At 40.8% G+C, this 24,823-nt stretch overlaps 1 protein-coding gene across 8 annotated transcripts in view; it reads right to left on the bottom strand.

The window, feature by feature from the left end:
* Positions 1-3,940: 3,940 nt before the first annotated feature.
* Positions 3,941-24,823, bottom strand: part of UTRN (utrophin) — a 500,711-nt gene continuing 479,828 nt past the window's right edge. For all 8 annotated transcript variants that reach the window (XM_004752757.2, XM_004752758.3, XM_004752759.3 and 5 more), the window contains 6 exons: positions 18,582-18,740; positions 17,953-18,193; positions 15,190-15,298; positions 13,675-13,767; positions 8,378-8,400; positions 3,941-5,985 (listed from right to left, as the gene is read on the bottom strand). In XM_004752757.2, coding sequence (XP_004752814.2) covers positions 5,977-5,985; positions 8,378-8,400; positions 13,675-13,767; positions 15,190-15,298; positions 17,953-18,193; positions 18,582-18,740 — 634 coding nt within the window. In that variant the 3' untranslated portion in view covers positions 3,941-5,976. The remainder of the gene's footprint in view (positions 5,986-8,377; positions 8,401-13,674; positions 13,768-15,189; positions 15,299-17,952; positions 18,194-18,581; positions 18,741-24,823) is intronic.

Below are 24,823 nucleotides of genomic sequence, written 5' to 3' on the forward strand. Positions count from 1 at the left end.
GGATAGAGCTAAGCTGAGGGGAAACTTTTTTGATTCTTACCCATGCCTGAGTATATCCCTGCAATGATAAGAATACATTGGTTTAACAGGAGGTTATTGTCTTGGATTAATACTAATTGTTTTACTATTCACTTAACACTTCTCTCAATTTCATGGGATCACCACCCATATGTAGTTGCAAGATTAAAACTTAGAACATTAATTCAGCATCCAAGTGTATACTGCCAGATGTGAATAGGTGAGCACAAAGGGTTCTGTTGTGAAATGCTTTAGAAATGCAGAACAACGCACAGATAGGTGGGATTCTCTGCTTTAGGATTTATAAAAGCTTTTAACGTGATCGTGCGTGTTGTGAAGCTTTAAGAGGCGTTAGAGCATGCAGTGCTTCCCAAATTATTTAACCAGGGAATCCTTTTCCTGGGGAAATGCTGCTACATCCAGAGCATTTTTAGTGATCACTGTGATGTCTTCTTAGGACTCTAACATCGCTACTAAGTACATTGAAACATCCCAGTGAAGTTACTGAGATGTGCTTCTCTGTAGGTGGTGGTGAATTTCACATGTTTTCCCTTGAGCTGTCTCTATATTCTGATACACATCCTGTGGGGTCCAGAGTGCCCTACATGTTCTCTTAGGGACCGAAGAATCCTCTCTCCAGCTCCCGTTACTATTTTTGTAACTACTTGCTTATTATGGGGCTACCACCAGATTAGGAACTCCCTGGGGCCTGGATTTAGTTCCTCATTCTGTCTTTGCCAACTTGAGTGGCCCCTCCTCACATGTCCCAGGCACGTGGAGATTTTGTGTTCAATGAAGTTAGAGCCACTAAATCACAAGCCAAGGCAGAATTTTGATCCATGTCTTATCCTAAGATTCCTTTTAACCTTCTTTATTTTATTAACTCATCATTGACATTTTGGGAAGATAGTATCCAGACTGCTTTCTGGGTTTTTTGGTTTGTTTGTCTGTTTGTTTTATTTGTTTATTTATTTGGCTGGCAGAGATCACAAGTAGGCAGAGAAGCAGGCGGGGCGGTGGGGTGGGGGGGAGGAGCAAGCTCCCTGCTGATCAGAGAGCCTGATGTGGGGCTCGATCCCAGGACCCTGAGATCATGACCTGAGCTGAAGGCAGAAGCTTTAACCCACTGAGCAAGCCAGGCACCCCCAGGCTGTTTTCTGTTATACATGAAGCAACACCTTATTTTCGGCATCACTGACAAGATAAACCTGCTTGGTGGGCATGGAAGTGAGGAGAGAACAGGACACAGGAGGATGGGGTCAGGGTGAACTTTCGAAAGCGAGCCCGTACACATCCCCGCTGCTATGTGTGGCTGTCCGCAATTTGCCAAGCAGTAAACATAGCTCATGAGATTCACAGGGAATAATAATCAGACTGTTCTAGATTTTGATAGGCTTACGTCAGATTTACACTAGAACAACTCAATTCTTCCCAACAGTTTTAGAATGTCATTTTATTTTATGTAAATTTAAAAAATTGATTTGAAGTAAAAACTTAAAATCAGTATTACAATACTTTTGAAAAGTGGGCTAAAAGAAGTAATATCAGGAACTAATTGTAATTACATCCCATGGCAGCCTGGGAACTCATCTCATTTAATTACAGATTCAAAGTTTGTGCTTTCTAGAAGAGGACAGAGCTAGGCTGAGGGCAAACTGTCAATTAATTTTTTGTAATTACCCACATACAAAACTCAAAAGAGTACCAAAAAAATAAGCTGTCTATAAAAGACTATCTGAGCAGAGCATACACTGCAAATATTCAAAAATATGAAACTATGCCACAAATTGGAATACCTTCAAAATGAGAGATTAGTGCCAGGTTGGTTAACTTTATAGAAAGGGTAAATAAATTGCATGTTTCTAAACAAATGCTTGGCAGGGACATAATATCACAGGGACGTACTCATTTGGTCAAAGCTAAGACCCTCTTATATTGTGTGTCCTTCCAACTAAACATTAGCAACTCAGTTTGAACAAACCTAAGAAGTTTAAAATAATATCCCTTCTGTTCCATTTTTCATCTAGCCTTTTTCTGCTTTATTTATGTTTATTTTTTATTTTTCTCATTTTAGTATCAGTCCTGAGGTCTTCTCCCACTCCAACGTTTTGGGCAGAGAACATGCTAAGTTTTCCTACTTGTGTCAATCTCTGAAATTGGATTGGTAGCCTAGGGAGGAAGGGCTGATCTTGATCTTTGTTTTCAAAAAATGCCTTGTAAAATGTCCACACCCCTTCTCATTCCAATGAGAGAGTGGACATAATGCCCAAGGAAATGGACATATTGGTATTTTGGCCTAAGTGTCCTGCTTTACCTCCTCGAAGTTCATACCAGGAAACCTGGTGGTCCCTCTCTGTAGCCACACCCTCAGAGACTTCACAGCTGCTCTCATAAAAGAGGTAGGATTGAGTATCCATACCTAGCCTTGCCATTTGCTTTGACAAACAGGATTTGGTACAAATGGTGGTGTGCCAGTTCTTAGCAAAGCCCTACATTTGCTCCCCCAGCATGGGTCAGTGTAGGAGAACATACCCAGTTAACTCCCTAGTGAGTGCAAGAACCCAGCCAGTTTGCTGCTACCATCCAGTCTGGCCACCCCACGTCCCTCAATAGCCAGTCAACCCAAGATATCTGGGCAAGTCCAGGTGTGAGCAGAGGAGTCCTGCCTCCTCACATCCCATAAATAAAGACAAATTAAATCCTTCTCATTGAGGTTTTATGGTTGCCATACCGATTATCATGCCAACAGAAAACTCCTACCCCAGGAAGTGGACATAGCACGGATGCGACTGGCTCTTGGCCTCCATCGAGGCTCACTCCAATCGCTTAATTAACTTCACCAGAACACTAGCTGATTTTGTATGGCAATGAAGTTTTTAGATTCTACCTATAGTACTGGGTGGTGTGGTGTCAGTGGTGTTTTACTGTATTTACATTAAATTTTCAACTAATGAATTCAGAAAAGCCTCTGAAAAAGTTGGTTGACTAAAACAGCTGAATGGACATTGTTTAAAAATGTACATATAGGGGCTCCTGGGTGGCCCAGTCAGCTGGGCATCTGATTCTTGGTTTCAGCTCAGGTGGTGATCTCAGGGTATTGAGATCAAGCTCTGCTTCAGGCTCCCCACGCAAGGGGAAGAGAGCTTGAGATTCTCTCTACCTCTCTACTTCTTCCCGCCACCCTGCACCACTCATGTGCTTTCTTTCTCTCAAATACATACACCCCTTTAAAAAAATACATTTTCTTCTGTTCTCATTTCCGTTTTCAACTACCTACTCAATAGGTCACTGGAACTCAACAATTGTTTCCTTAAGATTATTTAATGTGAATGTTACTTTGGGGCAGACAAGATGTTTGAAATATGTGTTCATTAGAATAAATCCATTTTATTTTACCAAGTTACATATTTGGGGATTTTTCTATTTCATAGAAAGCTTTTACTTTTAGAATCAAGTAATACAATTCTCAGCACTATTTCCTATGGGATGGCTTCAGGAAGGGATTAAACCCACTATAAGAATGGTTAAAATTCAGGGCACATGTAAAAACACATTATTTAAGGGCATGAGGCTAAAAGTGAATTTGGAAGAGTAACCGAGTAAATACCAACAGTACCTAAGTTACTAAAACAGAAGCCCAATAGGGCTTAATGTACATGTTCTTAACATCCAAAATTATTTCTCCCTATTGATGAGCTTTCTATTTGTAAAGGAAATTGAGAATCATATAAATAAGAGAGAAGAGACACAGAGAAAGAACGAGACAATGAGAACAAGAGAAACGATGTATTAGTGGGTATGAGAAAATAGAGGAAAAAATGCAGGTTATCAGTATACAGGCTCTTTTTATATTTTATTTTCACAAATGTACACTGAGAGCTTAGATTCTATCAATGAACACAGCTGAAGAATATCAAAGTCATCTTGTGTTAAAATTACTTTTATTCAGGATGAAAAATACAACATGTAACCAGATTAGATGATAGTCTATGATTAGTTCTTTACCACATATTTCAAAAGAACTACATACTTATTTCCCCTTGTTGTTATTGTGATATATTTCTTTTTTATTATTACTTAGAAGGTTACAATGTAGTGTTTTCTGTAGCTTTTCTTTAATAGCAGAGAGAAGACATGTTGCACACAATTACAAGCAGAAAAAAATGAATACGTATTTTTTCAAAGAAAGAACAAGGAAGACACCAAATCTACAACTTGTAGTTCAGAGTTCAGGGAAATTTTTTTTTCTTTAAATAGGTGATTTTCTTGGGTTTGATGTGGTCTGATAAAAGCTCTAAATTTTGCGGACTGCAGCAGCATAAAGCTATTTCCAACACAATGGATGAAGATGGATCTGAGGTAGAAAGGTGGTCATGGCTTTCCTCTTATATAAAACAATTTTCTTCTCAAAATATCTAGGCTGCAAATAGACACCCTTGCCCCCCAACCCACCCAACCTATTCTAAAAGAATAGCAATTTCTAACTTTAAGCCTCCTTCTGGCCAAATCCCAGGTCAAGAGAACCCAAAGTTAAAATGTCCTGATGTTTTAAATGTATGTATGCTGAATCAAAACACATTATTTTCACTGTTTGTTTGTTTGTTTGTTTTGGTTTCTCTACATTTGGTGATTACATAACATGTTTCAACTGAATCAATTAAAGGTTAAATCAGAAGTTGAATGAAACACCTAAGTGAATGTACTCAAAGGTACAGGCAGGGGTACCACCATCTAAGTATTAATTTCATTCCTCTGTGGAAGCAGTGACATAGGTTTTTGATAAACATCCCTTTCAAATAAATTGATCAAATGAAAAGTAATAAAAAAATGTAATCATTCACCCGAAAGGTAAAATGAAATATGCATTAAATTTGTGTCTGCTGTCAGAAAGAAAATGACTGGGAATTTCAAGAATTACAAATGACTTGAGTATATGTAAACAAAAATAAAGTTCTCTTCAAAGGGAACTGAAGACAAAGATGTGTCCTGGTAGCACAATGAAGGAAAGGTCTGCTGTGTATTTAATGATGAAAATCAAGACTTTGCAGTGAAAAAAAAGTTATCCCATGTTTTGTTTCTATGTCAAAATGAAAATGTTTATGTAAATGGGTAACCTTTGGTGAAATGATCTTTGAGATTATTAGAATCCTGCTTTGAGTCTCCTCTATCATATAGACTGGGACATGAAATAAATTAAGAAATCAAGACCTACTTACATAGGGCAGGGAAATAAAATGCAGGAAACAAATCCCAATGGGAATGCCAGGGAGGCCCCACAGGGCTTTGACTGTGGTTATCCAAGTGGTCACTAAAGAAGTGAAGTATATGATGTTTAAATGCAGTTCAGCGGCATACACAGAGATGTGGCCTAAATCATACACATAAATATTTGATTGAAATACATGAATTTAGTAATTTGGCCAAATCATGGAAACAGACACAAGGAAATCCATTTGGTCATGTGGCTGATAAATTATAAATAACCAAAACGTAATGGTAAAGGAGAGGAAAAAATAAATGAAGTTATTGTACAAGGTTAATATGAAGGAATGTAAAAATGTAACATTGTTTTCTCATTCTTATGCAATTTTTGTCATGGTTATTAAAAAGAAGGTATCATATTAGAAAGCCCCCACCCATTTTCCCAATGCTGTATACAGTATACAAATCAGTGACAAATGTATTACCATTTCCAAATACCACTCTGTTCATTAATTTACAGTTGCATAGAAAGGGAAGAAGAAAACAATAAACAATAATATATGATTATTATAAAAACAAAATATCCTTTTCTCTTTGGATAGTCAGTGTTTTACTCCTTCAGTAGAACACACAGTCAGCACTCAACAGCATGTGTCAAGGAGCCATGGAGTTCTGATTCAATGGAACTTGGAATTGGCATTTGCTGAAAAGGGCAACACTGGCAGTCAGGAAATGTCAGTTGGCTAGAGGGATACTTCACATTGCCTGCAGGAAGGGAAACAGTGCTGTCAGAGCAACATTTACAAAGACAGTACATAGGAGGGACCTGTCACATCTCTTCTGAGAAATCAAAGTGCTTCTTTCAGAACAAGTCAAATCCCATTCTGCTGTGTTTGAACAGAACCCTCTATTCCCTTGTGACTTTCGCTCCCCGGGAGGAGGTCTTTCTCTTCCATGCAGAAGGCATCTAATCTGCTTTTTATCATTGCAGCCAACCAGAGAGGATGTTTTGGAAAACTTGTCTTGTGCCCAGGCTGGAAACCAGGTTAAAATCGAGAGGACTTGGCTTTTTCTTGCTGGAGGTACCAAGGGTGAGTGGATGAGGCTGGTTCAAGGGTCCAGTCTCTCCCTGGGGGACTGTGGGAGGTCTATGGCTAAGGGGACACCCTTGACAATTCCAACTGGTCCCCAATCCATGCTGGGGTCCAGACAAGAGGAATGAAAGACAGGACTTATAGTCTCAGGGTGAGCGGTGGCTCCAGTTAATGGACCTGGGCCAATGTACATAGCCCTGAGAAGATATAAATCTGGGCCACGCTCAGGGGAGTGGCAACAATCTTTTAAAGGGAATGTCAAACAGCTGGATCCATCATCATTAAAATTCACATCCTTTGATTCTTCTCTGAATGTGTCCTCCAGTTGGTTGCTCTCATCAATACCCAGATCTTCCTTGAAGACACGCTTCCTCCCAAACCTCCTCACATATGGCCATTTTTTATCTCCTCTACTCTTCATGGATTAGATAACTGCTTTCTAAATCCACATTACGTTTATTCAGGCCTTTTCCTCTCTCTTCCCACCCAACTTTGAGTCTCACACCATCAGACTCTACCACCCCACGATACAGTCATCTTCTGAGCCCTTGGCTCATGTTCCCTTACTTTTTTGAAGAACGGTTCACCGCCACCAAGCTAAAACTATGTTTAAATCTCCATGATTTCAATATCCACACAGATGTTCTTCTTAAACCCTGGCCTCTCAGTTCCTCGAGCTCCTCTCCTCCAGTGAACCTGTCCTCCAGCCCTGTCAGCTATGCAAACTTCCAAATACCATCACTATCACCAATACCTCAACCCCCCCCCCAACACTTCAATTTCAATCATCCTGCCTTCTGACAACTACCCCTACTTTCTCACCTACTTCCATTAGGACCCCAACGCCATCCACCCTTTGCTACCACAATTCATTGTTCCTCCTGCCTTTTTTTTCTGTCTCCTGCACCTAACATGTCTTCACTTCTTTTCCTACAAGTTTAGATGTCTGGTCCAATCATTATCAGCATGTCTCTGCCTCTTCCCTTGAACTGTTGCACTCTCTGGGCCAAACCATGACTTCAACTCTGGTAAAATGCAACACTCAGCCTACTCTGGTACCTGTGCTTATGAACTTGAATGTGGCCAGGAGACAACACACAGCCTTGCAGATGGCCTCACATTAAGTTCACAGGCAGGCACCAGAAGTCATGCTGAACACTGCCTTGCACTCACACTACTTCCCTGTCCATGATCTCTTGATCTCCAAGCAGCTAGGGCACATCCTCTAGGATCTCCTCACGCCTTGGACACTTCCTCCCATCCTCAGCCCTGCTGAAGCCCTGGCTTCTGATTCACTGAGATGACACAAGCAATCAGCATAATCTTCCTCACCAAGCTCTCCCCTCACATCTCCTGAGCTCATACCTCACATCTGCTAACTGGCATGAGATTTCCTTTTCTTCCCTCCAGGTTCTACAGACCACCTGTCTGTGATTCCCGTGAAGACCCCAGCCCCTCTTGCCATTAAGACAGTGACACAATCAGGAGGTTCAAGATTCATATACAAGCTCAGGAAAGAAAATGTTCTCCAAAGATGTGCTGTGGTCTTGTGGCTCCTGAGCACTAAGAGCCCTGATACCGCCAGGTATCAAGGTAGAGCTGCTGACCTTTCTCAGTAAATTCCTCCCTTCTCCTTTTCAACACACTTAAAGGAAAAAACAAAACACCTGCCCCTCAAAGTACCAAAATCATTTTGTGTACCACTGCAGTCATGATTTTTAAGTCCATGTTCTGTGATACTGCAAATCTGGGAGGGCACTGGTCAGCCAGATCTATCCAGGGTGATTTTGCACAATTCATATGAGGCCAGTAAAAAGCTTTTAGAACACAAAGGATCAGGCACTTGGTATTTTGGGGCATCTGGAAGAACTAACCTGAGAGGGGTTTTCCCCTCCCCAGACTGACAGAATTAACTAACATTGAAATGTCAAGCAAGTTTACTAATTTACTTGGGGAACAAAGTATAGCACTAAAATCAAGAGCAGCTCATCTGCTTACTCCAGTAATCAACTTACTTGTTATAATCAACAAGCCCCAAGCCAATCAACCCCATTAACACTTACCTGTGGCCTGCTGGGGAGATTGGCTGAAAGAGAAAACAAAAGAAATCAGTTGAAGGAGCTCTGGTGGCCTTGCTGGTTCCCTGCCCAGAGGCATGCAAAACTGGAGAGTGTTCCCAGCTCCCAGCTGTTAAATGGGTGCTAATAAGAAAATGAGAAAGCAGAGTAGCACAGCAGGAAGCGTGCTGGGTCCATAAGAAACAGGTTTTGGTTTTTCGTTTCTTTTCCTTTTCTTTCTTTCTTTCTTTTTTTTTTTTTTTTTTTTCCTTTGTGGCTATGTGTTTTAACAAAGACTAGTTTCTTTTCCCTAGTTTCTCACATTCCATGTCCTTTAAGATATTAAAGTTCTACCAAAATATGCAAAACATATGCTGGCTCTCTCAAATAAGCACATACCAAAACATCAGTAGCTAATTGGTTTTGAAAATAAAAATCTCAATATTTCCCATTGAAATCAGGCCATGCATTTGGTTTACGTCTCTGAACAGAGCAAGTTCTACATATTTTGTTGAACAGCATAAATCCTGACCAACACGTGATGAGGGAAATGAAGGGCATGTGTCTTCAGGTTCTGCCACCCTTGGCTCACCTTGGCCCCAAAGGCCTAGAAAACTCGTGGCAATGAGTTTGCTCAAACAGAGGGCTGGCCTCACCCTCTGGTAGTCTAGTGGGCCCTAAGGCTAATCACTGTGCTTGGAGGGCCCAGTTGGAGAAGGTGAACTATGGTGACAAATTTGCCTTTGCATCTGGGCCACTCCATTCCTTCCTGGTTCTAGAAAACACAGCAAATGCAGTTGGCCTGTGGGCACTGTAAGGGTGGGCAGAGGCCGCTGGGTTGAGGGGGTGTGTTCTGCCCCCTCCAGGAGGGTAACATCTGTTCTGGGTCAAATAAGAAACATCCCTAATCATCTACCATGTTGCACTCCTTCCATCTCTCGATTTTTTTGTGCTGAGGGGAAAAAAAAAAGAAGAAGAAGAGAGAGTGAGGGAAAAACCCATGACCACACAGTGGGTACTTTGTGAGAAAAACAGAGTAAACAAAAAAGGGCAACTTTATGATGCCTGGAGGGAAAGTGTGAGCCCCCTCCATACCTGAGGGAAGAATGAGGCTAAAATCCAGCCTCGTCCTACCAGATACGTAAGTTACAGCAGGAAAACAGGAGAGTGGATGTCCTTCCCACTGAACCACACTGAGGGAACACTCCATTGCATTAGAATTAAATACAATACAGACACCCACACTTCTCTTCTGCATAGCATCCAACCCCAACCAGAAATCAAATCCCTCTTGCTCCAAATCAGCATCATGAACCCTATAACTATTTATTTTATTTTATTTTATTTTATTTTATTTTGTTTTGTTTTAAGTAGGCTTTACACTGGGTGTGCCTTGAACTCACAACCCTGAGATCAGGACCCAAGCTGAGATCAGGAATTGGACACTTAACCAAATGAGCCACCGAGGCACCCCTCACCCTATAACTTTATATCAAATAAAAGGCTCTGATTATTCTCCTGAGCAAACCACACACATCTATTTCTAAAAGAAGCCAGGAAACCCTTGCATTTTAGTAGGTTTTGAGTTTGTGATGAACATCACTCAAGTTTAATAAATATGGGCAATTCACAGTGAAAATATGCCCATAGATAATTTTAAAAGCATTTAATGATCTGTCAGCCAAAAATATTCAGTCCTTGTATATTTTGTATATTTGTATATATATATTTGTATATTTTGTATATCTTGTATATTTGGATGACATAAATGGAAAAACTGAGAATTTACATAAAAAGAAATGTTAGAGCAGCCAGTGAAAATTTTAGTATGTACATTAGTTAATGGGCACCACAATGAAATTCCTTTCATTAACGCCTTGTCAAGAAAAGATGGAAATGCCTTCCTTTCTGCTCTGAAACGTAATGTAAATAATTAAAAGAAGACTTTAAAAGGCAATAATTCAAGGATGCGATCAGGAGCAACCGGGATATTAACTTGAGACACAAATTCTAACGTGTTATGCGTTACAGTATACAGACCCAGGAGGGGAGAAATGCTATGTTTAAGTAGGCAATTCATGCAATTAGGATTTATGAATACAGCTTCGTTTTAATTCCAGGATTGCCACAAGTGTAAATTCACTTGTGACCATGCTAATTTTTAATCCACAAAGGATCAGAAGTCAAGATTAACATGCAGATCAATTCATTGTATGCTGGTGACAAGCAGTTTTAAAGTTCTCATTAGTAACAGGGGCTCAAGGGATGGGTTTGGCATTGGGAGAGTGCCAATCTGATTTGCTGAAAAATCCTCCAAAGGTGGTCAGGAAGCTTTGGGAATGCAAAGGTTTATTAAAAGATTTGCTAGCTGAGCAACTTAAAAGGGGCAACAAAGTAAATGAATCCTATAAAACGTCTATGTAGTATCTAGGGTAAACTTTACCAATTAAACCTTCCTGGTTAGAAAAAGGTAATCATTCATTCATTCATTCAATTCAGAAACATGTATTGGGCACAAAGTCTAAATCAGGTGCTATTTCTACTTTGCATCAATTTTTAAAAGGCTTAATAATAACTTTAGATGCAATTAAAATATGTATCAATTTTATAAATAAGTAAATTCATCCCTTATTTCTAGGGAAAGCTGTTCTTATCATGGAGATTTTTATATTACCAAAGCAAAACATAGAATATAAATATGAACAAGAGCAGACTAAAGCCAAATAACAGAATCTCAGAAACCAAAAACAATAAGGTATGAAATTCAGAGGATTATAAAAGACACCATACATCATTTCTTACATGGGATATACTTGAAATCTTCAGAATAACATTTGACTAGTAATGCTTGTGCATGGAAAATTATAACTAATGTGAAAAATCTGTGGATGTACGAATGTAAGACTAGGAGAACATGGGGCCACTGTCCCATGAAAGAATCTTAGGGCACGGGTGGCAAGGGTACCAGGCAAAGTAGGAATTTAACCTGTCATGTAGGTCCCACTGAAGGGATACGTCTGTCTCAGGAACCAATGATATCTATTAATCATTAATGAGATTCCAACCAATAGGAATTTTATATGTACCTTTAAGGGAAGCCATAAAGTGAGATGAACATATTTATCTCCTTTTTTCTTTATTTTTGTTTTATTCTTATGATTATCATTTATATTTAATTACATTCTCTTCCAAAATAAGACAGATTAGTCTTTTATACTATCTAGATATAAGAATACACTACAGAAAAGATTTAAGAGTCATTGCTTTATGACAAACTTTAAAAATCGACACATCATGCATTTTTAATATAAAAATGTGAATATGGAAACTATACCTCCATAGTCACTGTAGAGCATTTAATTCAACATACTTCCCACCCTAACTCTTTGACAAATGACTTTCAGATTGAACATGTCCATCATAACATTTAAATGCAAACTTCTAAACAGGCTTTGGTTGATAGAATTTGTTCTTCACTAATTATTAATGTATTTGGATTTAAGCTGAACTAAAAAGTAGTTTCATTTAGAAATTTAATCTTTAAATTCTAGGTTTCACAGTGACTATAATGAGTTCTTGTCTAGCCATTAAGTAACATACAACCCTGAATTAAAATCTCTAGAAAATCCAACCTTAATATGAATGACATAATGTGCTCATCTACTGTGGCTCTTAGCCTAGAATAGAAGCAACAATCTGATGGCATACAGGCTTCAAATGGCTCTCTTAAGCCTCTGCGAGAGTCTAGAGGGCCAAAAAAGTTGTGTGTGTGTGTGTGTGTGTGTGCGCGCGCACATGTTTTTTGGGGAGTGAGTGTGGGGACAGACATATAGTAAATACAGTTCATGAAACTTTGAGAAGTATAGTCACAGACAGTAAATGGAAAATGACAACTCCCAAATATAAATGTATTTACGTGTTTACGGAAACTGCACTATGTGCTTTAGGCAAATACTTCTGAAAATTCAGGGAAGACTATATTTCAAATAGCTATTTCTGCTTTCTGCTAATGATGGCATTTTTATAAACTGTAGAATTGTATAAGTTGAAGCATATTTTTTTAATGAAGTCAATATATCTTATTTAAGTACCTTCCTGGTAATGCCTTTTCTCATCACTTAGGATGGTATCTTTTGAGGACAGGATGAAAAAGGGTGATGTAAGGAGCTGTTTTATAGATATACTACTATACACACACACACACACATATACACACACATATACATATATAATACACATATATACCATGTCATATAATATATACGGTAGTGTATGTACATGCTAAAATCCTAACTTAGTGGCTGCCTAGGTTTAAAAATCAATTTTAGAGGAAATCACCCTAAAAATCATAAGTAAAACATTCCTATTTCTTTAAGAGATTATTTAAAATAAACTGAGCATCAAGCAATATGCACACATGCAAGTAAGTGGCCTCTATTGGAAAGAGCACAAGTGATTCTGGGGAAAGCTCATGGGGAGGTGGCAAGAGGTTGAAGTAAAAAAGTTTGGTAAAAAAATCAATAAAGAAGAACATTATGTAATTTCCTCTGGGATTTGGGCTGCTTTCATTTGATTGTTTTCTAGCTCTTGGTTGTTCATATGGATAAGTCACAGGGTTATAATCTGTGATGTCTTCAATTATTTGGCCTTTATGCACTGACTATTTTATTCCATGAGGAAAGAAACCAGAGAAAGAAAGTAAGAGAGAGAAAAAAAATCTGAAAATAATCCCCTTCCAGAACTGAATCTGATGACATCAGAGAATAATGTCTGAAGCAAAGAGAGTGCAGGTGCCTGGCTGGCTTAGTCGGGGGAACACGGGACTCTTGACCTCAGGGTTGTGGGTTCGGGCCCCACACAGGGTATAGAGATGACTTAAAAATAAAATCTTTTTTAAAGAAAAAAAGAGAATTACATCAGAAAAGGTTATTTTCATGCCTTGTTTGGTGTGCCGCTAAAAGCTCTTTTTTGAAGTGATAACACGTTTGTTATGAGAGTTTGCACTAGACGGAAACTTCACAAAGGGGTTTGTCTTGTTTGCCTTCGCGGTATCATCCGTCAGGCACAATGAAAGCGCTTCGAGAGCAGGATCCTCCCTGCAGTCCAGGGACGTGACAGTGTCCAGCCTGTGCTTCATTTCCTTTGTCAACATGTAGAATGCTTGATTTCTTTCTAAATAATATTCAGTCCTGTTTCTCCTACTGGTTTTTGCTATACTGCCAAAGAACACAGAGGGCCCCAAGCAGGAATAAAGACATGGACGGGAACAGCATCCTGACGGTGTTAGGGCCCTTCATACTCACGGCAGCAAGATGGAAAAGTACTGTTGATCTGCTCCATAAACTCCGTGAGGTCCGTGCCAGTGTCCTGTGGGGGAGCCAGCAGGTCCTCCGCCGCTGCGACAGTGGAGAAAAAGAACAATGTCAGGCCTTCCACCAAAACCCAACATGGGCAGAAAACACGAAACCTGGCCTCTATATAGCAAAGTGAAAATCATTCTCCTTAAATCAACAATTTTAGGCAATAAACCATTTTTGTATTAATTTGTTGGTAATATAATTTCATATCAATAAGAGGTATTAGATATTTCTGTTGGAAGCTTCCATGTGCCAGGAGAACATTTATGAGTGAAAAGTAATGTGGTTATATTATTTTAATATATTAGATGGAATGACATTATTTTACACTTTTTTTTTCATATAAAAAAATTCTGTCAGTTTCTTTTTCCTTCCTTCTTTATTCTTGGAGACTCTGGCATGGGCTGGCTTACACTGACACAAATCTAGAGGTGTTTTAGAAGATACTTGTTACTTTGATGTCTTTCATTCTACAACCAATAAAGAGCAAAATAAGTCACTTATTTAAAACAATTAAAATAACATTAATATTTTAGGTTTCCCTCTGACTAATATAGCAAAAGATATCTTAAATACAAATTAATTTGGTTAAAATATGTGGTCCTCAGTAAAACTTTAGAACTTAAATTTCATCAATAACAAAATGTCATTCCTGAATGCCAGCTGACAGAGTCCTTCTAGCAGCAGCGCCATGCCCCTTTGTGACTAATGACAGGCTGGGTGAGACCTTGGCAATGATGGGGGCAGGGGAGGTGGCAATGTCTATAAGGACTAGCATGGAAAAAGCAGAGCATTCAGTTTCCAGACTTGGGCAGAGAAAAACCTTCTTGGTATAATATACTTTAGGATGATATCCTGAATATGTACAAATATAAATTTTAGAGATGGAAAATATATTTTTTAAAAAAATCATTCTGCAGGCAAAGCAAAAAGTAAATTGTTGCTCATACCAAAAGGAAAGAGCACTTTTTTTCATCTTTTGCCAAAATTCAATCCACTACTACACATTATAGAAGCAAATACATTATAGATGATTATTCTAAGATGTTTACTTTTTTCATGTTGTTAAAATGTCTTTATATGCAGCTGAGCACAAAGGGAATATGAAACTCCTTTATGCTCTAAGACACTGGTGAGTAAGCACACTATTTAATAAAATGAAAGACAGGGGCATCTGGGTGGCTCAAGTGGGTGAATCATCTGCCTTTAGTTCAGGTCATGATCTCAGGGTCCCAGGATGGAGCCCCATATTGGGCTCTCTACTCAGTGGGGAGCCTGCAGTTCCCTCTGCCACTGCCTGCCACTCCCCCTGCTTGTGCTCCCTCTTTCTCTCTTCTCTGTCAAATAAATAAATAAAATCTTTTAGAAAAATAAAAAAAATAAATAAAACTTAAGCAAGCGGTGACACTCAGAGCAGCGGGGGGTGGGGGGGGTAGTTAGCCAGGTCTCGGAGACACCAACCTGCTTGGTGGAACTGAGGGCCAGGGTCGGGATCCAGCGAGTAGCTCAGGGCAGCCTGCTGAGGCGAAGCCCAGGGGGAGACGCCGTTGATTCGGGGATCAGATTCAGGCTGCAATCACATTCAAAGGTTAAAGCAGAGGAAGGACTCAAACAATTGCTAAGGAAAACATTTCTGTTTCTGACTTCCATGGATGATTGAATCACGTCAAGTTCTTCAGCCACAGACATTTAGAATACCTGTTTTCATCAGTTTAGTGGGCTCACCACTACTTCCCCTGAGTGCTGAGTGGTCTGTCCCCTTCGACTGGGGCTCCAAGAAGAGCTCAGCTGGTTGTAACGTGAGATTTATTTATCAATGTCAGCTTTGTCCCTCCATTTTTCTCTCCATGATGCTCAACCAAGTGAATTTAAAAGGGTTCATTCATCTTTAAAAAAGGAGTGCCGTTTCTCATACAGTAAATGCATCCAATTTCAAAATCAGCTCACTTCTTTACTGAAATCAATATTTAAGGCCACACTGGAGACATAAGGACACAACTTTGGATTCCCATGCTTGAAATTCGGCCACTCAGAACCTACCTGATTCTAAGCAAATTTTATAACCTTCGAGGCCTTGAATTCTTTATTTATAAACTGGGGATGGTAAAAAGAATGCTGGTATCAAAGGAATTTGTGAGGAGGGTGATCAGTTAGGATTTCCACTGAGATTATTAGAACAGAATCTGACACATAGTAAACACGTTGTAAACCCTCTCTGCACAAAGCTTTGAAATGGTCCTGGATACATTGACAAGTATGTGCTCAAATTAGAAAGAGTCATCCATCTTACAGGGAACGCAGAAATTACAATGTTTTTGATGCCGATTTCTCCATTAAATTTGTATTAGTTGAAGTCTGGTGGTTTTGCCAGTTTTTACTGTCAGGTGAATTTTCCATCTACTTTTGGCATTCATACTAAATCATTAAGAAGAGATAAGAGGTCCACAGTCTGGGATATACAGAGCCATTTAGATATCGGCTATCTCTAAAAGCATTACTGTGCAATTCTGAAGGCACATGAGCCATTAGGCAGCTCTGTCTAATGGGATGGAGAGAGTCGGGGGAGGGGAGGGGAGTAATGGAAACAGAAGAGCCGTTAGCTCTCCAACGGGCTATGGCAAATAAAGGTTTTGAGCATAGCTTCCCTCTGCAAAGATTCTATCGCTGCACTAGGTTAATAATAACACTTCATATTTTAAATCAGAGATTTTAAGAGAAAATTCATCCCTCACACAGGCACCACAGAGAAACTTCAAATTCATAGTGCTTATAATGTGGCACCGGAGAAGACTCAAACATTCCAGAAGGCTTAGGGAAAGCCCGGCTTTGGGGCACTCTAGGGAAACTATTGTTTTCTAATGATGCACAGTTTGGAGACCCAAAGTGAGCCTTCCCTAAAACAGTCTGATGCAAATCCTGAAATAGCGAAAGTCACACAGAAAAGTATATGGTTTAAAGGTGAGATCTCTGGCCTGCTGTGTAGGTAATGCAGAAATCACACTGTTTGGGATGATTCTGACAAGTTAAAAGATACTGACAGCAACTGTGACAAGATGGTTTTCTGACATTTGAGAAGATCACTGGAGGAAAAGTTGCTTCTGCCTTTGGTTGGAGAAATCCTTTCTGGAGAAAAGCACTGCCTAGTCACTGCCTGGGACCCCACACTACATAGGTCAGAGAATGATGACATGAATGTTGATGTCAAGGATACTTCAAGAAAAAGAAAGTCTAGCCCCATCTGTGGGGATTCTACCCAATATGCACCTGCTACCCAGACATCTTCCTGACTAATTCGTGACTAAGTCACTAATTCGTGACTTCTATTCTTTAACTGCTAGATGTAATCAAGTACTTAATCTTCTATAGTACTGTGTCTTTATGTGCGATACTATCTTATAATATTGTACAATCTTGCTTTGGTCCCTAATAAGACTGCAAACACCAAGAAGGCAAAAGCTGTGTTGATGCTTCTTATAGATCCAAAGAAGAGTATTTTTCAAAACTGTGGGCTAATATCCACTGATAAGCTATAAAATTAATTTGGTAGGTGCCAACCAGCACAAAAAAAGGAAAGAGAAAGAGATGAAAAATGGGAGGAGGTACAGAGAAACACAGGAAAGAAGAGAGGAAGAGAGGAAGGGAAGAAGGAAGGAAGGGAAGGAGGAAGGGAGGAAGGAAGTTAAAAAAATAGAAAATAAGGGAATTTTTTTATAATGGCAATTACTATGCTGTATTCATCATACAGGTATGCATTCATCATAATGTAAGTTGTATTTCTTATTGTCAAGAAAGTGGGCAAACCACTGCCATAAACTATGGCCTGATGTTAGGAAACAATAGCTGCACATTAATAAGCATCTGCTACTGAATTTCATAAAAATAGTTCCCTGGAAAAAAGGCTTTGGCATAAAGAGCTCCAATGGCTTCCTTCCCCTTACAGCATTCCCACATGTATGTTACAGGGTCTCTTCCCTTAAAGGATTCAGAGCTGAAACAGATTTCCGTGTGGTAGAAGAATGGGAAATCCCATCTTAAGTGGGGCAAACACATTTCTGGAGCAGTGGCGGATGGGATGCTTCCTTTGGAAGAGTGGAATTAAGCATGGAGGTGAGAGGCAGCAAGTGAGCCTCTCTGCGGACACTGGGACCACCCCACTCCCCCCGGAGACTGACAGGCTGGGAGGGGAGCGGGTGTGGGCACAGCCCCGAGTCCCACACACTCTACCTGCTCCAGCAGCTGGCGAAGGCGGTGGAGTTGAGATTCAAGCTGCTTATTGTGATCTTCTAAAATCTGCATCCTAGCCTCCAGCCGCCCTTTGTGCTGCCGGAGGAGTTTTGCTTCTGCTATGAGTTCGGAGTCCTCAGATGTGTGGTGAGGAGACACGACAGAGTCTGGAGGCGACCCGACGGGGAGCCCCCTTCTCAGGTGCTGCTCCTTCAGCTGCTCATACTCCACCTGCAAGTTTCTAGTGCAGAAAAGCAAAAACTGGAATCACCACCGCGTGCATCGTCTTCTCCCTGAAACTGCCCACGAGCTCCAGATTTCACTCCAGCTCCTTCTTTCTTCTTAGGTAAAAACATCTATGAACAGTGAGATGAGTAAGCAGGAACAACACTCTTAGCTTTAAGCAGGTGTTCTAACAGACGTCACCCCTCTGGGAACCCTCCTGTGAGTGATCTTTAGCCAGTGCCCTAGCTTGTTAGCCTACCCTAAAACTTGGACTCCACCTGGGTTTCTTAGAACACGCTTCTGAAAAGAGAATGGGTAGGGATCATACTGAAAGTATCATTCAAGACTTTCCTTTTAGAAGTTTGCCCAGGGGGACACAGCTTCCTCTCCCAGGTCAGACGCACCTTTGTTCTTCCTCCAAGTCGGCAATGATCCGTTCCAGTTCTCCACGTTCTTCCCGTTCTACCGACTTCAAGATCTGAGCAGGGCTCTGGGGCTGGCTGACCGGGGACTCCCCTCCGAGCGTCTGACAGTACTGTTGGATGAGGGCATGCTCATCCTCCCTAGGGAGACAAAATGCACACAGGCTGTGGCACACATCTGGAGGTGGACGTCTCTGGTTGTAAGGGAAGTAGAAACAACGATGATAGGGATGGCAGCTGGGCTCCATGTCCCTCTGACCTCCCTTCGGAACTCTAGGAAGGGGACGCCTGGGTGGCTCAGTCAGTGAAAATCTGCCTTCCGCTCAGGTCATGATTCCAGGGTCCTGGGATCGAGTCCCGAGTTGGGCCCCCTGCTCAGTGGGGAGTCTGCTTCTCCCTCTCCCTCTGCCTGCCGCTCCCCCTACTTGTACACTCTCTCGCCCCGTCAAATAAATAAAATCTTTTAAAAGGGTAAAAATAAAAACATGAAGTGCTAGAAAGGTATTTATCTAAAAGGTATGTGTACTACACATACCAACAACTTTATGCTTTGCCTTAGACTAACCTGTATATATCACAAAACCTCAGAAGAGATTCTATTCAGCAGAGGTACCAAAGAAGGTCTACCACTTATGTAGTTAATAGAAGAGATACCTTAGGCAAAATTAGCAATTGAATACTAAATGAGTAGATTAAAATATTTAATTTTAAAAAACTGCTCTAGACTGTTTGTAGATCCCCAAAACTCCTAGATGGAAGCCTAACTCCCAGTGTGATGGCACTAGGAGGCGGGGCCTTTAGGAGGTGATTAGGTCATGGGGGTGGAGCTTCATGGACAGGATGGGTGACCTTAGAACAGAGTCCAGAGAGCTGGCTTCCCATCTCTGCCACATGAGGACACACACAGTGAGAAGAGCGCCATCTATGAAACAGGAAGAGGGCTCTAACCAGATTTCAAATCTGCTAGGACTCTGATCTTGAACTTCCCAGACTCCCAAACTGTGATAAATAAATGTCATTTCTAAGCTGGCCAGCCTATAGTTGTATTATGGCAGCCCACATGGACTAAGGCCTAAATTGATTTCACTGGCTTTAGTGTTTGGCTGAAAGCCATCTTCCAATGCGTTGTAACCCACAGAATGGTAGAATATAATCCTCCTACCCTTTCATTTAAATAACATAGCAAAAATTTTAACTGTAGATATTTATAAATATCCACAGATATTTTACTTGATATTATCAGCATATCTTCACTAGGATCAATCATTCTGCATTAAAACAAGAAACTACGGGTCCTTAAACCTAGACTCTCCTACTTTTCTAACTACTCGTCTAATGAATTAGACACATGAATCACGTGGTAGAATCTAACGGTTGCCAGAGACAGAAGCATAACGAGATAGACAAAACTGGTACATTCTTGAGAAGGAAGGGCCTGGGAGCCCCTCTCTTCCTTTATGGGGGCACCCAGTCAGATCTCCCTGGAATCACGCAAAGGACTGGCTCCCTGGTTCCTGCCAGCTGGAGTCTCTAGCTATGGAGTGAGTACTTCAGCAGATTGGACCTGGGCTGTTCTCATTGTGTCTGGTAAGCAAATCCCGCAATCTATGGATGTATAGGATAGGGCTTCAGGAAAACAACAAGTAAGTAGCGCTGAGGGTATAAAACAGAGCTCTGTCATGACTGCACCAGCCCGTCTGACAGTGATGTGCCTGCAAATGTCCCTTAGAGCCCTCGTCTGTGGCACTGGGGTCAGAGCACACTCGACTGCAGTCCCAGAGAGTCTGGGGAGCGGCGGAGGCCCTCTGGGACCTCAGACTGGTGCCTGGCAGCTGCCAGGAAACACCCAGTTCTCGAGGTAGGATCTTTGATTCCTCTGAGTCCAACCTGAAAATGCAACCCTGTGTGATCACAGTTTACTGCAATGAAAAGGGGACTTGAACTTGCACCTGAGAGTTAGTGAACTTATAGAAAAGGGGTGTCCTGAGCCCTGATGGCAGAGTGATATGATGAAGCAAAGGAGAAAAATGACTTGTATCCCAGCAGAACAGCCAAAGCAAAGGTTCAGATGAACTACTGATTGATTTCTTTTGTTCCTTTATTGGTAACCTCTCCCTCTCTCTAAGTTTATACATGGAGTATGTGTGGACATACATTTGACAAAAATAAAGGTCATGCATGTTGGTTAGGAGCACAATATAACGTTGATATTGAACCTCACCATCCCTCTATCAAATTCAACGGGGAAGGGGTAGAACCATCACCACCCAGTGTGAAACCGGAAATAAGGAACATGGATGGGATAAAGACTGAAATAAGCTAGAAATCACCCTTTGATGACCTTTCTGGAGAAAATGCAGTGTCACTGAAAAATAAATCAAGGAGCCTCTAGAAGAACTGCATGCTTATTCCTAACTGTGGAAGGATGAGGATATGAGGAGGGAATAGGTAGAAGACAGGGCAGAGCAGCAGCATTTAAAAGCCCTTGGGCTGCCTATGTCGCTCAGTCAGACTAGAAAGGGTGTGGGTTAGGGGTGGGCATTTTCCTGATGGGAACTATATGGCCAATACCCTAAACTTAATTCATTCATTCATTCACTCACTCATTCATTCATTCATTCCATGCCCAGTGTGGAGCCCAGCATGGAGTTTGAACTCACGACCCTGAGATCAAGACCTGAGCTGAAATTAAGAGTGATGTTTAACGACTGAGCCACCCAGGTGCCCCACTAACCCTAACCATTATGAAGGACAGAGGCAGGCGATCAGGCTAACGCATCAGCACGCGGGGACACCAATTAGCTGCTAAGGATGGCAACACGCTAGGTCAGCGATCCTTATCACGGCCAGTGTCTGCAGGCACTTTATCCAGTTCAAGTTAAGATAGAAGTAATAGCAAGAGAGGATAAAAAGTAGAGATCTAAAATATGGAGAGGAAAAATACAAGGCATAAAGATATAGTGGGCATAAAATAAAGGAATAGCAAAGTAAGGGTATAATGCAGTATTTTGTAACTATTCCTCAAGCTGAAAAAAAAGGTATAGAAACTAAAAAGTCTGAGTATCCAAAAAAAAAAAAAAATAATAATAATAAAAGAAAAAACCCCATGAGATTTCTCTATTTTAAGGATAAAGCGTCTCAAGCAATCAACTAGAAGTCAAAACAAAACAGTAACTCTTGCAAGAGAAGCAAAAGGTTTAGCCTACTACTCTAATATCTGATGTCAAAATGCTAAGGAGCAAGGTCTAGAGCCCTAACCCAGCCATTCCTGTGACCAGCCGGACCATGCAAATGTCCAGCGAAGCATTCTGTCCATGAAGCAGAAGAACGAACGAAAGAACAAGCAAGGATAATGCAAAACAGAACAAAAGTAGATGTTAACCTCAGGTATTTCAATAAATAAGAAGTAAACGGATTTTCACTTTGGTTTAAAAAGCCACCGTATGAATCCTATGAACAATTCACTTTAAAGGAAATTAAGGACTAAAAGTAAAAGTTTAAAAAGTATAAAAAAAGAACAGGAAGAGTCAAAAGAAAACTCAAAGCCTGTAGCTATCTGGGGCGGGGGTGGATCCTAGCCCAGAGCTCCTGCCCTGTCACAGGTACCGTCAGACCCCTGAGTCCCTTAGAACACTCGTCCCCGCAAGCGTCTGACTCAGGGGCTAGACTCAGTGCTCAATATTAGCACCTACTAGTGTTCTGTTTTTAAGATTTGGGGACTAGTGTCTGTGAAACAAATTTATACACAAACAAGTCAAAATTAGATCTGAGATAAATTATGTTATAAACATTGACATAACTTCATTTCTTCTAGGGAGTTGATAGGGTTTAAATTATTACTGTAATCACCATCATCACCACTATCATTATATCCTTTCATTGCGGTATCCAAAAGGGATTTAAGGCAATTTCTAAAACAAAAACAAAAGCAAAAAAAAAAGAAACCATTTATGTATAACATATAATTTCAGCCTTAAGTATTTCTCACAGATTATTAGTCCTAAGAGTTAAATATAAAAGTAAATACATTCAAGTTCTTAATTATACATAGTAAAAACCAAGAGCATACCCTTGAAAGACAGATAGTACGTGAGGTACCAGATAAGGGCTTTTACATGTCAACAGTGCTAAAACAGAAAAGGTTGCAAAAACATAAGTCTGCACCACTGAAATACCATTAAATGGAGTATAATTATATATTTAAGTTGCATATGGTAAACACCATCTAGATTACGAAATTAGTATGTATCAGATGACAAAAGGACTATGAGTCATTCAATGACCTTTTGAAAGTAGGCAAGACGTAAACAAAAATAACAATAATTTCCCTCCTCTCAAGGATTCTTCTGTTCTAGGCTTCAGAGGTACAAACAGCAATGTCACTGCAAGTCAGACCCCAGTTTGATCTTTGTATATAAGACAGTGTCACTCAAGGACAGGTAGCAGATGGAGGGAGACACCCTAATGGCAATGGTCTAAGGATCTGCCCTTGGGTTCCTGAGATTCCCCAGGACTATCCTGGGTCCTGTTTTGGTTTGAGTCATGGGTGTGCAATTCCTCCTTCAAAGAAAATTATTATCCTCAAAATTATTGGATTTTTAATTTGTCCAAAGGCAGACTTTTAGGAGGAAAGGGAGCACTGGGAATTGGGTCTATGTGGGGGAAGAGCCTTGGGACTGATTCATGTCTGGGTTGGGGAGGCAGCTGCCCGTGAGGCATGGGAATGCAACAACAAATTCACCAGCTTCACAGGATGAATGCTATCGGGAGCCAGGGACTTGGTTCCATAGCCCAATCTGAGGGACAGGGAAAGGCCCAAACTGCAGGGCAGGATGGCTGCTTTTGAAGATACTAATGACTACAAAGACCGTGGATAATTTAAAATCACAAGTTCAAATCTCAAAATTCACACCTGAAAGTATTAGGATTTCTTTTATCGCCTACAGTTGAGATCATCCCAAACCACATTTAGGAGATCAGTCTTGGAGGTACGGAGCTAAAATATCTTCTAACTAGGTCTGAGCTGTGAAGCCAAAGTGTGGATGGAGACTGGGCAGGATTGGGACAGGGAAAGTGATGACCTCAAGGAGGACTGCAGAAGCTCTGACCACCACCATCCCCACCCCCACTGCGGGGCTCCCATCTGGGAAGCCTTCCCTTTCCACATAGGCGTAACAGTGAGGTGGTCAGCGATGGTCAGGAGCACCTGTGGCTGCCTGGGTTTGAATCCCACGACTTACTGACGAGTGAGACCCTGAGCAAGCTCCTTACCCTCTCAGTGTCTCAATGTACTCATCTGTAAGATGGTGGTCACAGGAACAAGAGTAGCATCTCAAGGGGTCTCAGAGGATTAAAGAAGCAAGGACAGATGAAGAGCTTAGAGCAACAGAATATTCACAGAGGGGCAGTGGTGGCTGTTTTGTATCACCCCTGTTGTTATTCAAGAGTACTAATGACATTTTTATGACCTATTGGAATAACAAAACCTCCGCTCAAAGGACCTAAAGAAAAGGATGAGAATTCAGGAGTGAGAAAAATTCCAAAATGTAATAGAGAAGTTTGTTATTACTTTTTATTTATTTATTTATTTATTTATTTGGCTTAAGGCACTCTGAGTTAGCTTTCAGTTTTTCCCAACAACAATACAAATTGCTAATCTTCTGATGCTGATGCCTCAGGATGGACCTATGAGCGAAGCAGAAGAGCCAACGCTTCCTTGAGAAGGCACCAACCCTCGCTCCGAAACGGATGACCCTAGTGATTGGAAACTGTCCTCTACTGTCTCAGGATTGTGTCATGACCCTGTCAGTGCTGTAGCTTTAGGAAATTTCCAGGGAAAGGCCAGGGTTGGAGTACGTTATGTACTTACTGCTACTACAGTAAGGTCCTGTAGGAAGCAAGAAAGCTGAAAGCAGAGAATGAAGAGCACAGCATCCTGTTCAAAGCAGTGAAGATTTCTTCCTGTGTCTTGTGATCCAAGATGCTAATTTATTAGATGTGGAAACAAATAAGGACAGCCGGAGGAATAAAGAGTGGGGCTTGGTTCCTAACCTTTCCATCACAAACCCTGTGGAGTACCATCAGCCTGAAAGAGGTAAGAAGCACGCTCCTGGTAAGACTCTATCCACTGGGAGGAAAGGTATTTATTGCAGTCTGTGGAATACCTATTCACAGTGTCAAGTCAGCAGTCCTGGCTAAAATGGAAATGCTTATATGAGTAAGTG

This window comes from Mustela putorius, unplaced genomic scaffold (assembly GCF_011764305.1).
Source record: "Mustela putorius furo isolate JIRA1106 unplaced genomic scaffold, ASM1176430v1.1 tig00003863_pilon_pilon_pilon, whole genome shotgun sequence".
Lineage (NCBI taxonomy): Eukaryota > Metazoa > Chordata > Mammalia > Carnivora > Mustelidae > Mustela > Mustela putorius.